Genomic DNA, 16,015 nt, shown 5'->3' with positions numbered 1-16,015 from the left:
AATCTGATTTGAGCAAATTCTAAGTACAGAGGGATCGAAAGAAAAAGTGAGCTTTATAGGACAGACATTTGTGCTTTGTTTAATCTGGTGGTGTAGATCAGGGGTGTCGAACTCGAATGACCCTGGGGGGGGGGGGGGGGGGTGCTGCTGTGGAAAAGTCAAAGTTTTTGGGAAAAGTAGTAGTCAATAGCTTAAAACGTAATCACCATATAACACAATTAATTGTTAAATTAATTTGTTAAACATTTTATTAGAATTTCAAAAGAAGTGTTTGCTTCATATAGAAGAATAAATAGCTTACAATAAAAAAACACTGCAATAATTCTAACTTGATATGAAGTGGAGGGCTGCATGAAATTGATTGTGGGGGCCACAAGTTGCCCACTTGGCTGCTAGTTTGACACCTCTGGTGTTGAGCCACATCTGATGGCTATTGCTGAACAATATCATTTATATGTAATATCTTAGATTCGGTGACGTGGGGCAGCCCATAGCCAAGTGGAAAGAGAACTTGGCTTGACCGAAGGGTTGCCGGTTCGTGTCAAATCGCCATTGGTCATTGTTGATCTTCCACAATTTACCCCATACACGGGGGGAACACATCATGTGAATTCTGGATAAATGGGATCAGGAAGGTTTACCTGGCATAACAATCTCTGCCAAATCAAATATGCGGATCGTCCACTGTGGTGACCCCTAGAGTGAGCAGCCAAGACAAATCGATTATAAATCTTCGATTTGGTGACACATAAGACCAAAGTTCATTTATAAGAAGTGGACATACAGTAGTCTTCTGGTTTGTTGATTGACATCAAAGTGGGAATATGAATACAATGACCAGGGGAGACACTAATGCATCTCCTAAAATCTTGTGACTCAGTTTGCTCACAGCACCATGTTAGCTGAAAAAGCCCCTGAAAAATGAAAGACTCCAGTGCTGGTTTCAAGCTTTTCACAGTTCAATAAGTGCTTTAAATCAACAGAGATTGAGCCAAACAAAAAAAAAATCACAGAACCAGACAGACCGACTATATCCGATCATTACGATACCCTCAGGTGCTTTTCACGAGTATGGAAACGGCCACAGTGGACGTTATTCCAACATTACATCTCCAACTTTCTGATAAACGTTTCGTCATTCCACTCCAGAGAACACTTACACTTCACAATAAAATCCTGTAAAACAAACAAGATATTTTAGTTAATTAGCGTTGGAGTCTGTATAACGATGCTGAAGTTTGCATCCACATTCACAGCTTCCTGGTCGGCAGTTAAGGACAAACTTAGTAACGATAGTGTTTGTCAAATAAAACAAATGTATTATTAATGTCTGTGTGTCTTTAAATACAGAAAGAATTTACATACGAGCACCTTTACACTAGTAAAAGTGAGCAGTCCATGGCTAAGAGGAAGGGAATTGTGCGTCTCTGTCACCTATTGTCACTTATTGTTGTCCCCCATCCCTGTCACGGATTGTTATTCGGTCAATTTTCAGTGACATTGTCTCTGCTTAACGGTCATTTCTTTTTCATTCTTTCTCTTTAGGATGTTGAAGTTCTCCGTAGTCCGAGGCGGCCTCAGCCTGTTGGCTGTGAGGCGCGCGTGTGCTCTCTCCCGCTTTTCCCACTCCGCACCTCAGAGCGAGTATCGACCAATCAAGAAGGTCATGGTGGCCAATAGAGGTAAGACCCCCACCCCCCCCAATCCCATCTAAGACTACTAATCCACCACTGTGGAAGACAATTAAGATCATGCTGTTAAATTAAACACAGTTTAATGCCATTTCATGCATAATGCAAGAATAAAGTTATGACATTTAAGCTCTTCCTGGGGCAAAAGAACATATACTCTTAATTTTTAATGACCGCCATTTACTTTGCCTCGATACACTGTAATATTAAGCACACATTGTATATGTGCGGCTGAACTAACTATATAGAGCTTGTTTACTTTAACTCAAAGCCAGGGAATTTCTTTGCATAATTTGAAAACCGAGGTGGAATTGCTGTCACAGCCTTCCAAGTTTATGTTAAATTTAAATTTAGTGCACTACCTAGTGTTGGAGAGTCATTTATTTTTGAATATATACATTAGAAAAGTATGGCTGTCTAAACTTTCCCTAGAATCTCAAGTATGATGTAATGTAATATATGAAAAGAAAATTGGAACCTCCAATTATGTAGACAAAGAAAACTATTCATGTATTCCTAGCTAAGCTGCTTGACACCACAGTAAGTGCAGTGTGAAATTAAAATATAATTATAGATTATGATTTTTCCGGTGTACTCTGGATGTTACGTGTGGAGTCAACGTCACTAATATGCACTGGTAATACGTATAATCACTGTAGCCCCTCTTGTTATTGATATGCTGTCCAGCTGTTCTGCTTTTTAATTTTTTCCCAAACTCCAATTGCTTTACCAAGATTCTATTGTATTAATTTATATATGGATATGTTTTTTTCCTCCTGTTTTCATTATTATATCTGCGAGAAACGCGCGCGGATATTATGGAATCGGTCTCGCGCGTCCACAGATTTTAGCCGTTAACGCGATAACTGGAAAGGCGTTTGAGATTAAATTTTCTTTATTTTTTTATGGGTCACATACCCCCTGTAGATGATCCCTATGGATTTTGAGCTGTCTACCATTATTATTATTAATTTATTAATTAATTAATTAATTAATTAATTAATTAATTAATTAATTAATTAATGATATAAAAAACATATTTTTTGCCTGTATCTTCCAAAGTATTGCAGGTATTGGCTTCAAATGTTGCATGGGCATCACATACCACCTGAGAATTATCCATATCTATGTAGCTTTATTATTAATTTGCAGTTTATTATGCTAAAAACACATTTTCGGCTTTATCTTCCAGACTGATGGAGATATTGCCTTCAAATTTTGTACAATGATTCATGTAACAACTATCTACAAGTACAATCATTATTACTTTGGCTATGATTGGTAATAGTTACATAATAAGTTAACTGGTTAACTTATTAGTGAACACAGGAAAAATAGTTAAGGCATTTTTTCTTTATTATTGAGCTCATTTGGACACATTGAGGATATCATGGGTTTATTTAGCACTTATTAATAATATTTATTACATTATAATATACATTTTTTAATTATCATATAAAAAATAGTTAAGCCTCCATTTCTTTAGTAATGCATTGAATGGAAAGTTTGAACATATTGTATGCTTTTTCATGAAATTGAATAAACATAGTGTATGCTTTTTCATGACATTTGGACACTTTGAAGATATGGCAGGTGTGGTTAGCATTTTAATATTCATAATATTTAACAAGGTATAATAGGTTAACTAGTTTTATTGAAAACTAGAGAGAAATTTATGAGGTATATTCAGGTATTCTGTGTTCAATATCGAGTTTATAGGGATACTTTCAACATGTATAAAGTGTAGTCAGCATTATATCATAATATTTAACAGTTATTTTGTTGAATTTATTAATAATTAATTAAAACAGTTAGTGGCAGGTGCGAGTGTGTATACTTTGGGTATATTGGAAAGTTGAGGATTGGACAAGTTCGCGGATATACCCCTTGCTGTGGGCCCCCGACAGCATAGGCTAGTTTCAGATTGATTTGTGTGTGTGTTTTGGACATGTGGTGCTCTCTTGGCCCCCTGCTGCACATAATGTATTTGCATCATGCATATGCATTCATACATTCATGTCTAGCCTCCCATAGATTTATTAATCTGTTAATTTGACTGCCAATAGATTGGGTTGTCTGCTACATACTCGCACTGTCACACAGCGGGGCTTACTTCCAATCTCAATCCTTCACATCAGTGTGATGAGGTTTCCACACCACATTAGATCGCATTCCTCACACTGGAGTGCACCAGACCATGTTCACCTCGTGTGTGATGCTTTTGTGTCCAATATCAGTCTGATACACTCCTTTTTAGCCTTTTGTGGCTTTTAAGACTTGGTGTCTTAAAAGCGACGTTCTGTGTAGATCCACCCCCCCCCCCCCCCCACCATTTATCGAAGGCAAAAGACGGAGATGGAAAGAGCCTTTTGTCCAAACTTCCTCCAGAGCTTACGATGATGGACAAAATAGAGAGATACCAATGGGAATTGTAGAGGCATTATAGAGTCAATAGTCCAGTCAGTCAGAAAAAATGACCAAGAAGAGTCTATACAGGCATTTAAAACTGGCTGACAGAGCTTGCTGGCTTATCCCTGCAGCCAGTGAAACGCGGCATGTTTCATTTGAGAAGCTATCTGGCGAAGCAAATTGTCAAAAGTCGAGGAAATATTACATTCAGTGGTCTTACATTCCACTGCCATGAAATCCACTTGCGTTTTTGTCCATTTTGGATCAAGCACAAAAACTGATGCCTGCATTTTGGCTCTCGGCACTGCCCTCTAGAGGAACTATTGCGTAAAATCCATACCAATGCAAAAGACACTGAGGTTTGTAGGATAGTGACGGAAATACCGTTTGGGATGGATGTAAAATAAAAATTGTCCATTCCGACTGATTGACGCATGTGTATGGACACCACAATAGTTGTGGTGTCCATACACATGCGATTCATTTACCTGGCCTCAAAATTAAATGATCCAATTATTGGATCATTTAATTTTGAGGCCACGTAAATGAATCTGAACGAATCTTTCCGAAATGAAGACATTTTACACATGTAAACATTGCTATGGACTCCATCAACCTCTCTCCCTTTTACCCTTTCCTCACTGCTTGTTGTCTTTTTTTGCTTCTCTTGTGGCTCCCTTTTTGTTTTAGTACTTCAATTTCACTTCAAAAATCAATTACATTTCATCTGACTGAGTTTCCACACCCGTCTTCTCCTTGTGTCCTTTTTACAGTCCCTCAGTTGTTCTGCAGAATTCAGTAGATGTCGTACCTGTTTCTCGTTCTGGCTTTTTGATGCTTCCTGAATGTATAAACACTGTCCTCCTCTTCAAGCACATCTTGCTACTTTTCACTAACTGAATTGTTTTCCTTCCCTGCATTGTGTTACTTGGAAAAATACATATTTGGCCCTTGTGACTGCAACATAAAAGGCAGGCAGTGTTTTGCTTGTCTCATACTGAGATGTTACACTCCACATCCTTTGACTAAATAAAAAAATACAATAAAAATGCAGACCTGGTGCAGAGTCTATTGATTTGATGGACACCAAATGGATCTCTTTTTGGCATCTCATACCAGCCAAAATCACTCAATCAGATAGCGGAAAAAGAAAAAAACATCCAATTGGATTTGTATACCCAAGTATACCCTGGTATATTTGTCCTAATGAACATGTCTGTGACATGCTTTGGTCAAAACACCTTAAGGATGAAGCACCACAGCAGTTCAATCACCCTGCCAAAACAGCCCTGTTCAGAACGCTCAGTTTTGAGTGCCTGTCTCTCTAAATGCAGGTGAGACACAGGAAACTACGTCAGCGTCACTGAGGCTCCGGCAGCTAACAGCAGTTAGCATTTGGAAAAGTGATCATTTGCAGGCTGTAGCAGGCACATTGGCGTCATATACAAAATGTATCCACTGGACACGTAAATCCTCTGTTTGTGTAGAACTCTGTGCTGTACTGTGCAGCCAAGAATAGAACACTAGTGTGTACTCCCGCTCTTCCGGATACTACTGCCCTTGCCTGCACTTTTTTTGGGGGGACAAAGCAGACTGTCAAAACCTGACAGTCACACTTTGCCTACTCATAGGGCCTCCAGAGTCCCAAATATAAGTATTAAAATTAATAAAAAGTTGATTTTGCATAATATAGTATATACATAACATAAGTCGTCCTTAATTTCATGAAGTATGTTGCTGGACCAGGAAAGACGACAACAAGGTAAAACCAAGCAAAGTAGCTATGCACAGATCAACAAAGAAGAAAAAATTCTCAGAAAGCAGTTTTATATAAGTTGGGGGTTGGATTTTATCATGTAAAACACTTTGTGCTACAGTTTATATTTGCATGAAAAGTGCTATATAAATGAAGTCTGACTGACTGATGGGGTTTGAAATGGCTGCTTATGTAAATGCATTAGTAGTAAATGCTGAGCTGTGGATAGTGCTGTTGCCTCTGCAAAAACGTTGCTCGTTGGCCTTTCTGTGTGGAGTTTTCGTTTTCTCCGGATTCCTCCCCCAGTCCAAGGATAGTATTAAGCCATCCTTAATTTTATGTATATGACAAATGAAACATTTGTTTCAACCATTAGTTGCACAATAATGCCAGTGCTACAGGGTGTAAATGTAATAAAGTACATCTGTTGCTCACTCGTCACTTTCTTGTCTCTCAGGTGAAATAGCCATCCGTGTGTTCAGAGCCTGCACTGAACTGGGGATTCGAACCGTGGCCGTGTACAGTGAGCAAGACATTGGACAGATGCACAGGTAATAATAATAAATAGGTCAGCTGCCGCTGTTGGGTATGGGCCACAAACTGCTTACATTCAAAGAGAGCGAGGGAGCATTTTCGTGTCCTCCTCTGCACGGCCAGTTCTTTGTTTTGCAGCTGGTAATAAGTGCGAGCAAATATAATTGTATTGACATTCCAAGTGTTCAAGTAATCCCACTGCTTAGTTAATGTACACAAACATCCCTATCTGCTCCTCTACGAGCCTTCCCTCTGACATCATGATGTAAAATGTGTTTAACAGACTAAGACATCTCATTATCAGCTTTTTAATTCCACCTGGTTTCTTTTCCCCCCGTTTTATATAACCTTAATCTGCTTTTCTTCCATTCTAATGTTCCACATGTATCTAAAATAGTGAGTTTTAATCATCACAGTGGTGCTCTTTATTCAACTAAATATGCCTGCCTAATATTTACAAAGCTTGAAAGTGCTGCCTCGAAGCCATAAACGCTGTGTGCTTCAGAATCCACTGCACATTTCTGTTAAACTTCATGGCTTTCCCTCGATTCACGATATCAAACGCTTTGCATTTGTCTTCACAGGCAGAAAGCCGATGAGGCTTACCTGATTGGGAAAGGCCTGACACCTGTTGCTGCATACCTGGATATTCCTGACATTATCAAAGTAGCCAAGGTAAAGAGCAATAATAATATATAATTGTGTTTACTGGTTGTGTTAAGTTATTCAAACGATGTCAAAGTCAGTTCTGTGCACACTGTTGCCCTTAAGCCGTGTTTCTATCGAGTGGTACGGTTCGGTCTGGTCCAATATGGTACTGGAAAGACCGCAGCAAGCTGCCGCTGCTGCAATTTGTGCTTGCTGTCGCTCACTCATCCCTCCTTCCCCTCCCCACTCCCTGATAACTCCCTGCTCACTTTTTGAAGATTTTCAAAATCAGTCATTGGGCGGAGTCGGCGTTCCTCTTTAAGTAAAATCTTAATACCGGCAGTTTTAAAGTTCTTCTTTGGTCCCATTAGTGTATTTAATAACATGATATATTATTATACAGCTCGAGCAGTAACCTAAATCTGCAGGAAAAACTTGGCTCTTCTAGCCTTGTGCTGTCATTCATGTAGCTACTTTTAATGGCTTTCAACAGCTTGCAATTAAGTGGACAAGTGACAGACTAACTGGCAAGGAGGAAAAGGAAAAGTGCATTCCTCCCTTATCCCTTCCCACTTTTTCCCCTTTTCCCATTTTTTCCCCCCCTTTGTCCATCATTACTTGCATCCTTCTTAAACAGCCCGCTGTTTCTCATGCTTTCCACTATTTCCTTCCTTTATCAGTATAAGCTGTCTATCTCTCCTCTTCTCCTTTTCTCCCCTCTGTCACTTCCATCACTGCTCCTCGTTGCCTTCCTCTCTCCGTCCCTCCAGGACGGGCTGCCATTTGTTCATTCTAATTTTTTTCACATCAATCTCTCACAGTTGAACATTATTGTTCTAAATGGGCATGTGGTCTGACAGCTGAATTGGACAAACCTTTGCCGTCCAACTAATTTCTCAAAATCCATCTGTCTGTTTAGGAGGACAGACTCCTCACATGCCAGCAAGGAGTGTGTGTGTGTGTAAGAGAGAGAGTGTCCTTGTATGCTTTGGACCTCACAAAGACATAAATACAACAACCTATCTTTGTGGGGACATTTTTTCTGGGCCCCACAACTTTTAACCTTTTAAGGTACGCACCAAGAAGGCAAAATTATTTCTTTGCATTTTTTATTTACTTATGATCACAATAACTACAAACAATATATATTTTTTTAAATTAGACCTTGCACTATTTTAGATACAGTCCTCTACCAAACGTTTGAGATGTCTATTCATAATACAAGTACCCCGTTCAGAGGGCTTTTTCAGGAGTAAGACTTGGGTTTAGTTTTTACGGTTAGGATTTGGTTAGGGTAAGGGTTAAGGTTAATGGTGGTGGTTAATGTTAGGATACAGGGGTAGGGAATGCATTATATCAATGATAATTATGTGCTCACTGAGAGATAAAAACATGTTTGTCTGTGTGTGTTTGTTTCTCTCCAACGGGCAAATTAGTAACGTAATCCAATGGATTATATAGGATTTAATTTAAGAGGAAATATTTTTGATTAAAAATGAAAATGGACTGGCAACATAATTCTGCCGTTGTGAGCCCAGCTGTAATTCTCATGATCTCTGCAGAGACGATAATTGAAGCCAAACTCAAGCCGTTCCAAGCTTTCTTCAGAGAAGAAAACAAGCGTTTCTTCGAATTTAAAGATGAGGTGTTTTGGACCACTGGAACCTTTTTGGCTTTCGTGCAATTTATGATGGACAAGAATGTTCTTGTTTTGATATTTTGCTGTTATTTTTTACCCTGTCACAAGGTGGAGCTATTGTCTAAGAAACCTAGTAGTTTTACAGCGTTGGCTAATATGTAGGAAGATTTCAAATATTCATGGGTTTTCTTAACATCTGTATAAAGCTGGTTCTGCTTTTCTTCCTGCATTTTTTTTACGTGTGTGTGTGTGGGATGGGGCTCTATGCCTCCTGGCCTGCCAGTACCCCCCCCCCCCCCCCCACAACAAGTCTGCCTTATATCCAAGAGCAGATGGCACACACTGATAGAGGGATGGCTCTATCTGGTAAGCTCGGCAGTTACTGTATCCATCTGCAAACGTGTGTGTGTGTGTGTGTGTGTGTCTTCCCTCTGACCCTCAAATTCTGCTCGTCTGTCTACTGGCCATATCTCTATTGAGTAGATGCTGATAAGAATACATAAGAGTATCAAATATATCATTAGCTCACAGTTTGTCTTTGTAAGTGTCATATTAAACCTTTCCATTGGCAAGCAGTCAAAAGACACAAGTATACATGTGTCTTTTGTGTGTGTGATTTATGTCCAATACAAAAAAATAAAGCCAGCCAAGTCTTCCTCTGGGCTCCTCCAGCAAATATTTATAGAATAAAAGGGACGTTTATCTTCATCTGTCTCTCTTTTCACTTGTTAGGACAACAATGTAGACGCCATCCACCCAGGCTATGGTTTCCTCTCCGAGCGCTCCGACTTTGCCCAGGCCTGTGCCGACGCAGGGGTGATGTTTGTTGGCCCGAGCCCAGAAACCGTCCGCATGATGGGAGACAAGGTGGAGGCTCGTATGCTGGCCATCAAAGCAGGTAAGAAAGGCTGCGATGGGAATTTCAGAAAGAGTTCATATTCTTACTGTACTTGGTGTTTTTAATTCTAGTAGAGTTTCTGAAAATATTAGCTTTTGGTCCATGAGTGGATCTCTCAGCCATGAACCCTTTGCTTCAGTTTTTCTAATTCAAGCTTTTAATTTTATTTTGACTGGAGTGGATGAATACAATTATAAGAATGTTATATGTATATATACACACAAAAGTCAAAGAAATTAATTCAAATATGCAATTTTTTTTATTGAACATTTTGCAAATAATAACCTTGCTCTTTATTAAACACTCTATTAATCACTTAATATAAAGAAAAATGAATGAAATTTTGCAATCTGGCTTTGCTCCGTGCTATCTATCTATATGTCATATATACATATATTATTTTTAAATAGTCTTTTACTTGCTCTTTAAAAGTAGTTGATGTTGAAACATTAAATTCTCTCTTTACTGTAGGGCTGGGTGGCATGTAGGGCTGAAACGATTAATCCATTACTAAATGAATCATCTAGAATGAAGCCATCTGATTTTTCAGCTTCTTAAATGTGAATATTTTCTGGTTTCTTTGCTCCATATAACAAATGCATAATTAAAACTAAACCTGTAAGTCTATAATGGGAGCTGAAGAAGATTTTTCAGTTATGGTAATGCATGTGCAATGCAAGTTAGCTGCAAAGTAGTAGCATGCTAATGCAAAATAAATATGTGCTTGTGTATTGCTGAATGGACACCTCGTCGTTTCAGTAGAACACCATGTTCTGCGGTAAACTGTGTGAAAATGTCTCACCCACCGTGAGGACAGCCTCTTCACGTCCACCTCCCTGCACCGAACGGCGCAGCTGCTGCTGATGAGCCGCTGCCTGCCTGGTGTAGCGTGATAAATTAGCGAAAGAAATTCCTGCAAAAAATTTGAAAATCAAGGATGCACACCATCGGGCCATACTCAACCCATATCCAAAATCTTAGGGTGATCTGACGAACGTTCAGCGAGATATGTTTGTCACAGACACAACTTTCTTTATAGATAGATGTGACATCTGGGAGAGCGACTCCAATAGATTAGGAACTGCTAAGGTTCTGCACAGAACCCTCTGGCTTCCAGGCCTTTTATGTATAAACTTAGCTCATAAAGTAAGGAAATATGTGTTTGGTCGATTATTTCTTTGTTGTAACGATCCTTCTTGGCAATACGTTTTATACTGTTGTAAAGCCGGTTTATTTCCGTTTTGAATGGTGCCACATTTGTAAGGAAAATGCATTTGTGGGTTGAGCAGCAGAGTTGAGTGTGTGGGTTGTGCCCATGAAAAACTTGCCAAATCTTCTCTGCCAATGCCAAACAGCTTATTCTGCTATTGACTCATGTTTGGTGTCATGTGTTGGATTGGATGATTGAAGGAGTCTGGCACCACCTCCTCATACTGGTCACACACTGTTGGCCATCTTGAGGCGACGAGTAAGTCGAGGTCAGAGACTTGTGCGTTTGTGATGAGTTTTTGAGAGGCTGGCGCTTGTTAAATTTATGGAAATATGTTGAGATCTAATGATCTAAATTGACACAACAAATGTAATGAAACACTTGGGGGAATAAACATGGAAGCATATGGTTGAAAAAGACGATTGCAATGGGTATAACTGAAGAATATTACCATAATGTAAGTTTTTTTTTTTTTTTTTTTTTTAAACATCATTTTTGCCAAGAAGCGTTTTATTTCATTCAATCTCCCTTTACTGAAATTTTTACTTCTATTTTACTGCACCTGTTATATCACGTTTGTTTTTATCTTAATACCAGCCATATCTTGGCTGAGATGATTATTGGCTGTTGTGTTGTTTTCCTTGATTATAAATAAATAGTTTGTTTAATTGATACAGTATTGAAAAACAGTAACATTTTTAGTTAAATTATTATCAAGTTGTTTGTGTACAGGATTTAACACATTTCTCACTGCTGCCCCCTCTTGTCCAGGTGTTCCCGTGGTACCAGGAACAGACTCCCCCATCGCCAGCCTGCGCGAGGCTCAGGTGTTTGCCGAAACATACGGTTTCCCCATCATTTTCAAAGCAGCGTACGGAGGAGGCGGTCGAGGCATGAGGGTGGTCCGAGAGTACGAGGTGAGCCCATCAGCCGCTGCTGAACATGATCACTTCTGTCAGAGAGTTTTTAATTGAATAAACATGAATCTTGTCCTGACATTTCTCCAGGAAAGGAAAACAAACCCAATTTGATGGCCATGTCACTCACCACACATTTTCATTAATTACTTCACCCGATGGTGCATTTTTTTTTTGTTTGCAAAACTTGCCTGTCACAATTATTTTTTTATTATAGAATTTCTTATTTTACTTTAAGAAATTTAATTTGTCACTATTTAACTGTAAATAATTTTCCAGTTAAACAATGACCGATTACTAATGATAACTGCGTTTGGCACAACTCCCTCATGTGGAGGATAAAGCGGTAGAAAATAGATGGATGGAACAAGACAAACCAGGAAATCTGGACCACACGTCTTTAAGCGCCTTTATGAACTGTTTTAGCTTCATTATCATTAGCTTTTTCAGTCAAGTGTGTGTTGTATATACTTGCTATATTCGTTTTGATTCTGAAATGTTATGTATAGGAATAACAGTTTTAAAAGCGGCCTAAACGTCCTGCTGCCATTTAGAGTTTAGACTTGTTCTTCACTCCATCGTTAAATGCACATCAGCCTCATAATGCAACAATGAATGCACTACAAACCTTAAAACAGACTCCGTTATAGGTTAATGTATACATAATGGAGATGATTGTACATAATTTACGATGTGGTATAATTTATACATGTACAGTTCCTCTTTTATGTTCATCTGTGTTCAGTTACAGCACTGCCTACAGACAAAAAACAAAAAACGTATTTATTAGGTTTCCATTATCATGGGAAGCTCATCCGTTTGCTCACTGTATAATGGATGTAGAGTCTCAACCTAATGCGGTAAATCAGGCTGAACAATTAATTGTTTTCAAATCACAATTTATGTGCTCATATCTCATGTGATAAGCCTCCATCTTTTAAAAAAATCTTGTTTTTGTTTATAGTGAAACTTCAGTTAATATTCAGTTATGTAAAATGTCACATTCACTAAAAACATATAGAAAGTGTAAATACCCTCAAATTAAAGCAATATTTATGGACCTGACTGTAGCCTAAAAATATTGTGATTATTTATAAGCCACCCCCAGCCTTACAGAAATATTGATTTGATTTATATAGTGATATACAGTATATCGATATAATGGTGTATTATAGCTTTAACACTCACTAAACCACTTAGTAGTACAATATCACTCTTGGAACCACAAAGGTTCAAGGTGAGCAACAATAGTTTCATGCTTTACTCGCCCTAATCCACACGAGAAATATCAGTGTTGCGTTGTACTTTATTCACCGAGCCTGGAAAGAATGACCTTTTCTGAGTTGTACTCCAGTCTAATTAATTAGTTGTCGACATTTCTAGTTATTCAGTTCAGAGTCATGGGGGCCCGTGCGGCTCCAGCTGATATGATGTGAGGAAATTGTAAAGAGGTTTCTCTGCACTTTTGGGACCCCAAGCAACACGGCGTAAATTGACTTTTTATTCCATTAAGGCGAGCTTGTATGTCATTTGTATTCTGAATTAACACAGTGAGTCTAACTACTTGGATCACACCGTAGGACACAGCGTGTATGTTTATTGAAAGGCAAGGTAGCTGCAAAGTGTCAGATTTTTTTTTAAATTTAAATTTGACATGTCCTGTTTCTCAAGGAGAAACAGAACAGCAGAGCCACACTCATTAAAAACCCCAGTAGCCGAACCTGGAAGACTTGATTGGACGTGGATAAGAGTACAAATAGAGGTTTCCTAGATTCAAGATTTATTTGTTTTTTTAATAGGGAAAAATGCTGTTTAACATATTTCAAAGGACGCATGATACTGATGTGCTACACCGTTTCTAGCAATTGCTGATTTACAACCCAATGAACACACTGAAATACTGTGTTAATATATGTGTGTGTGTATATATATGTGTATATACTGTATGTACGTATATGTTTATATATAATTAACCATGTGTATTCTCCGTGATCATCAGCTGATTGGCTGAAAAAGCAACAAAGGCTCTGGAATGTGAGATCGCCACACCCAAACTAGGAGCGATTCACAGCGATAAAACAACCTTAATTCAAACACAAAGTTTATGGTTTTAAGACCCACAATACTGTGATTTGAAGCATGTAGTGGCTTCTTCAAAACTTCAACTTGTGTAATTTTGAAAAAAACGGAAATCTCTAATTTTGAAAAAAAACAACGTTTTCTTGTTTTTCTCGTTTTGCGCTCAGCCGACTTGTTCCCGCTTGGTCCGTGGCGGGTCACATATATAACAGACATAATTACAAAGCATACACAAATACACAGACAAATATTGTAACTAACGAAGTACATAATAAATAACAAACATAAGATTCAAAATTTGTCACATGCCAGACTGTAGACAAGTACAGATACAACCGGAAAATGACACAGTGATGATTCCATTTTGAGCAAAGACGAGAATAAAAATAGCGATATGTATAAATATCTTAGTATAGGGAGGGTTAGCTGGTGGAGGGTGAACTATATACATTCTTATCTGCAGAAAATCTAATCATATATATTAAGTAAAAATGATGCCGGACTTCTGAGTTTTTGAAAAGTCTTTGGTTGATCTTTGTAAAAATATTCAAAATTTTAACAGCACTGAGCCAGTTTAGTTTGCTCCTGTTAACCACAAACAAAACAAACTAGTCCCCATACTGTCCTAAAGACCTGTTTTGTTTTGTGTCCAAACTGACCTGAGGATGGGCTTGCGTAGCCCCTCCTGAGACGATTGCTCCAAGAGGGCATGATGGTGACTCAGTCTTTCCGCCAGTAGAGGAGAAAATTGGCAAGACGTCACACTGACGAAACACTGATTCGAGCCATGACCGTCATCGTGTTTGGTCATGACTTTATAGTCCCTGTCCCAAATATCCCAGTGTGTAGAATCCTGTTCTCCAAGATGTGCAAACATTCTTGTCAAAAGGAGAATTAAAAAGTCCAAAACACAACTGCATGACATCACATGGGAGTGACGGGGGAGGTAATACTAACAGGAAATGGAAGTTATACAAAATTTCATTTCAGTTCATTACTCGATGCCGCAGCAACACTTTTGCTTCTGGAATTGAAGCACTAACTCAGACATGATGGATTTTTCTTGTCTGTTTGTCAGGAACTGGAGGAGAATTACCAGCGGGCGTACTCTGAAGCCCTGGCAGCTTTCGGGAATGGAGCCCTGTTTGTCGAGAAGTTCATCGAAAAGCCGAGACACATTGAAGTGCAAATCCTGGGTAAGCGTGCTCCGTCTTTGATGCCCTTCGTGTTTGCCTTTAACTACGAGAGTCCGTGTTTTTTTATTTAATGTGAAGCGACTGAAGTTCATTAAAGAAACAAGATACACCAGGGCCCTTGCATATCAAGTTTGTTTGTGATCAGACCTTCTATCACAGTTATAGTAGGTTCATGTAGTTTGGAGAGTCATCTGAATTGGCCCCAACTTTTCCACCCCCTAGTGCCAAAACTGTGAGGCTTTTGATAACTTTTAATCCTTATCTTGTCTTGAGTGACATAAAATTAGAAGCTGAGCACATTAAAGCTCTAGGAGGAGTTTGTTCAAATACTACATGTGCCAAAATGGTCCCCAAATGGCTGTTTGATCCAAAATGGTCACCCTCCTGTTGCATTTAGGTGATGATTCCGACAGTTTCTTAGCCTCGATGTTATCCTGATAAACGTGTATACAAATGTCCATGTTTAGCTGAAACAGTTGGCTGGGGCTCTTTATTTTAAATGTTCTAGGGGGCGCTCTGGAGTAAGTGAAACCTACATTAAGTCCTTGAAGTCAGAAGCAGTGAGAGAGATGCACAATGAGAGTGATTGAGATTTATTGGCGAGCTGAGGATTTGCTCCTCATCACAGTGGATGTTACTCAATAACCACTCAATGAAACAGAACTGAAAATCAAACCTGACACTTACTGGAAGTCTCTGCACTTGGAGAATATGCTCAGTTGTACTCGTATATGTATTTGTGCATGCACTATCATATATTCTTTAAGTCCTGTCAGTACTTGTGTATTCATCTGTCTGGTTTTGCCAGTGTTTTCTGATTTGTGGCTGTGTAAATCAAGCAGCTGTCAGAAGTGAGTGTGGTGTAGTCGTGTGTGTGTGTGTGCAGTCACTGTGAGTAATAACTGTCTGTAGGGCATGCAAAAGATTTGGTGAATTTTCTGAATCACCTGTTAAAAAGCACATCTTTTTCCACCTTGTTTTCTTTGGCATTTCGCCCTCTCCCTACTCCACTCGATGCTCCCTTTCTCCTCCAAACAC

The 16,015-nt window shown here is 38.9% G+C and overlaps 1 protein-coding gene across 1 annotated transcript in view; it reads left to right on the top strand.

Annotated features, from left to right (window-relative positions):
• Positions 1–16,015, top strand: part of LOC310944836 (pyruvate carboxylase, mitochondrial-like) — a 314,316-nt gene that overhangs the window by 10,247 nt on the left and 288,054 nt on the right. The window contains exons 2-7 of the mRNA XM_083910674.1: positions 1,546–1,682; positions 6,314–6,407; positions 6,975–7,065; positions 9,410–9,575; positions 11,557–11,702; positions 14,860–14,977. Coding sequence (XP_083766800.1) covers positions 1,546–1,682; positions 6,314–6,407; positions 6,975–7,065; positions 9,410–9,575; positions 11,557–11,702; positions 14,860–14,977 — 752 coding nt within the window. The remainder of the gene's footprint in view (positions 1–1,545; positions 1,683–6,313; positions 6,408–6,974; positions 7,066–9,409; positions 9,576–11,556; positions 11,703–14,859; positions 14,978–16,015) is intronic.

The sequence above is a fragment of the Microchirus variegatus genome, assembly GCF_963457635.1.
Source record: "Microchirus variegatus genome assembly, chromosome: 2".
In the NCBI taxonomy this organism is placed as follows: Eukaryota; Metazoa; Chordata; class Actinopteri; order Pleuronectiformes; family Soleidae; genus Microchirus; species Microchirus variegatus.
The sequence above is the reverse complement of the archived record's forward strand: the minus strand, read 5'-3'. Positions and strand labels throughout refer to the sequence as shown.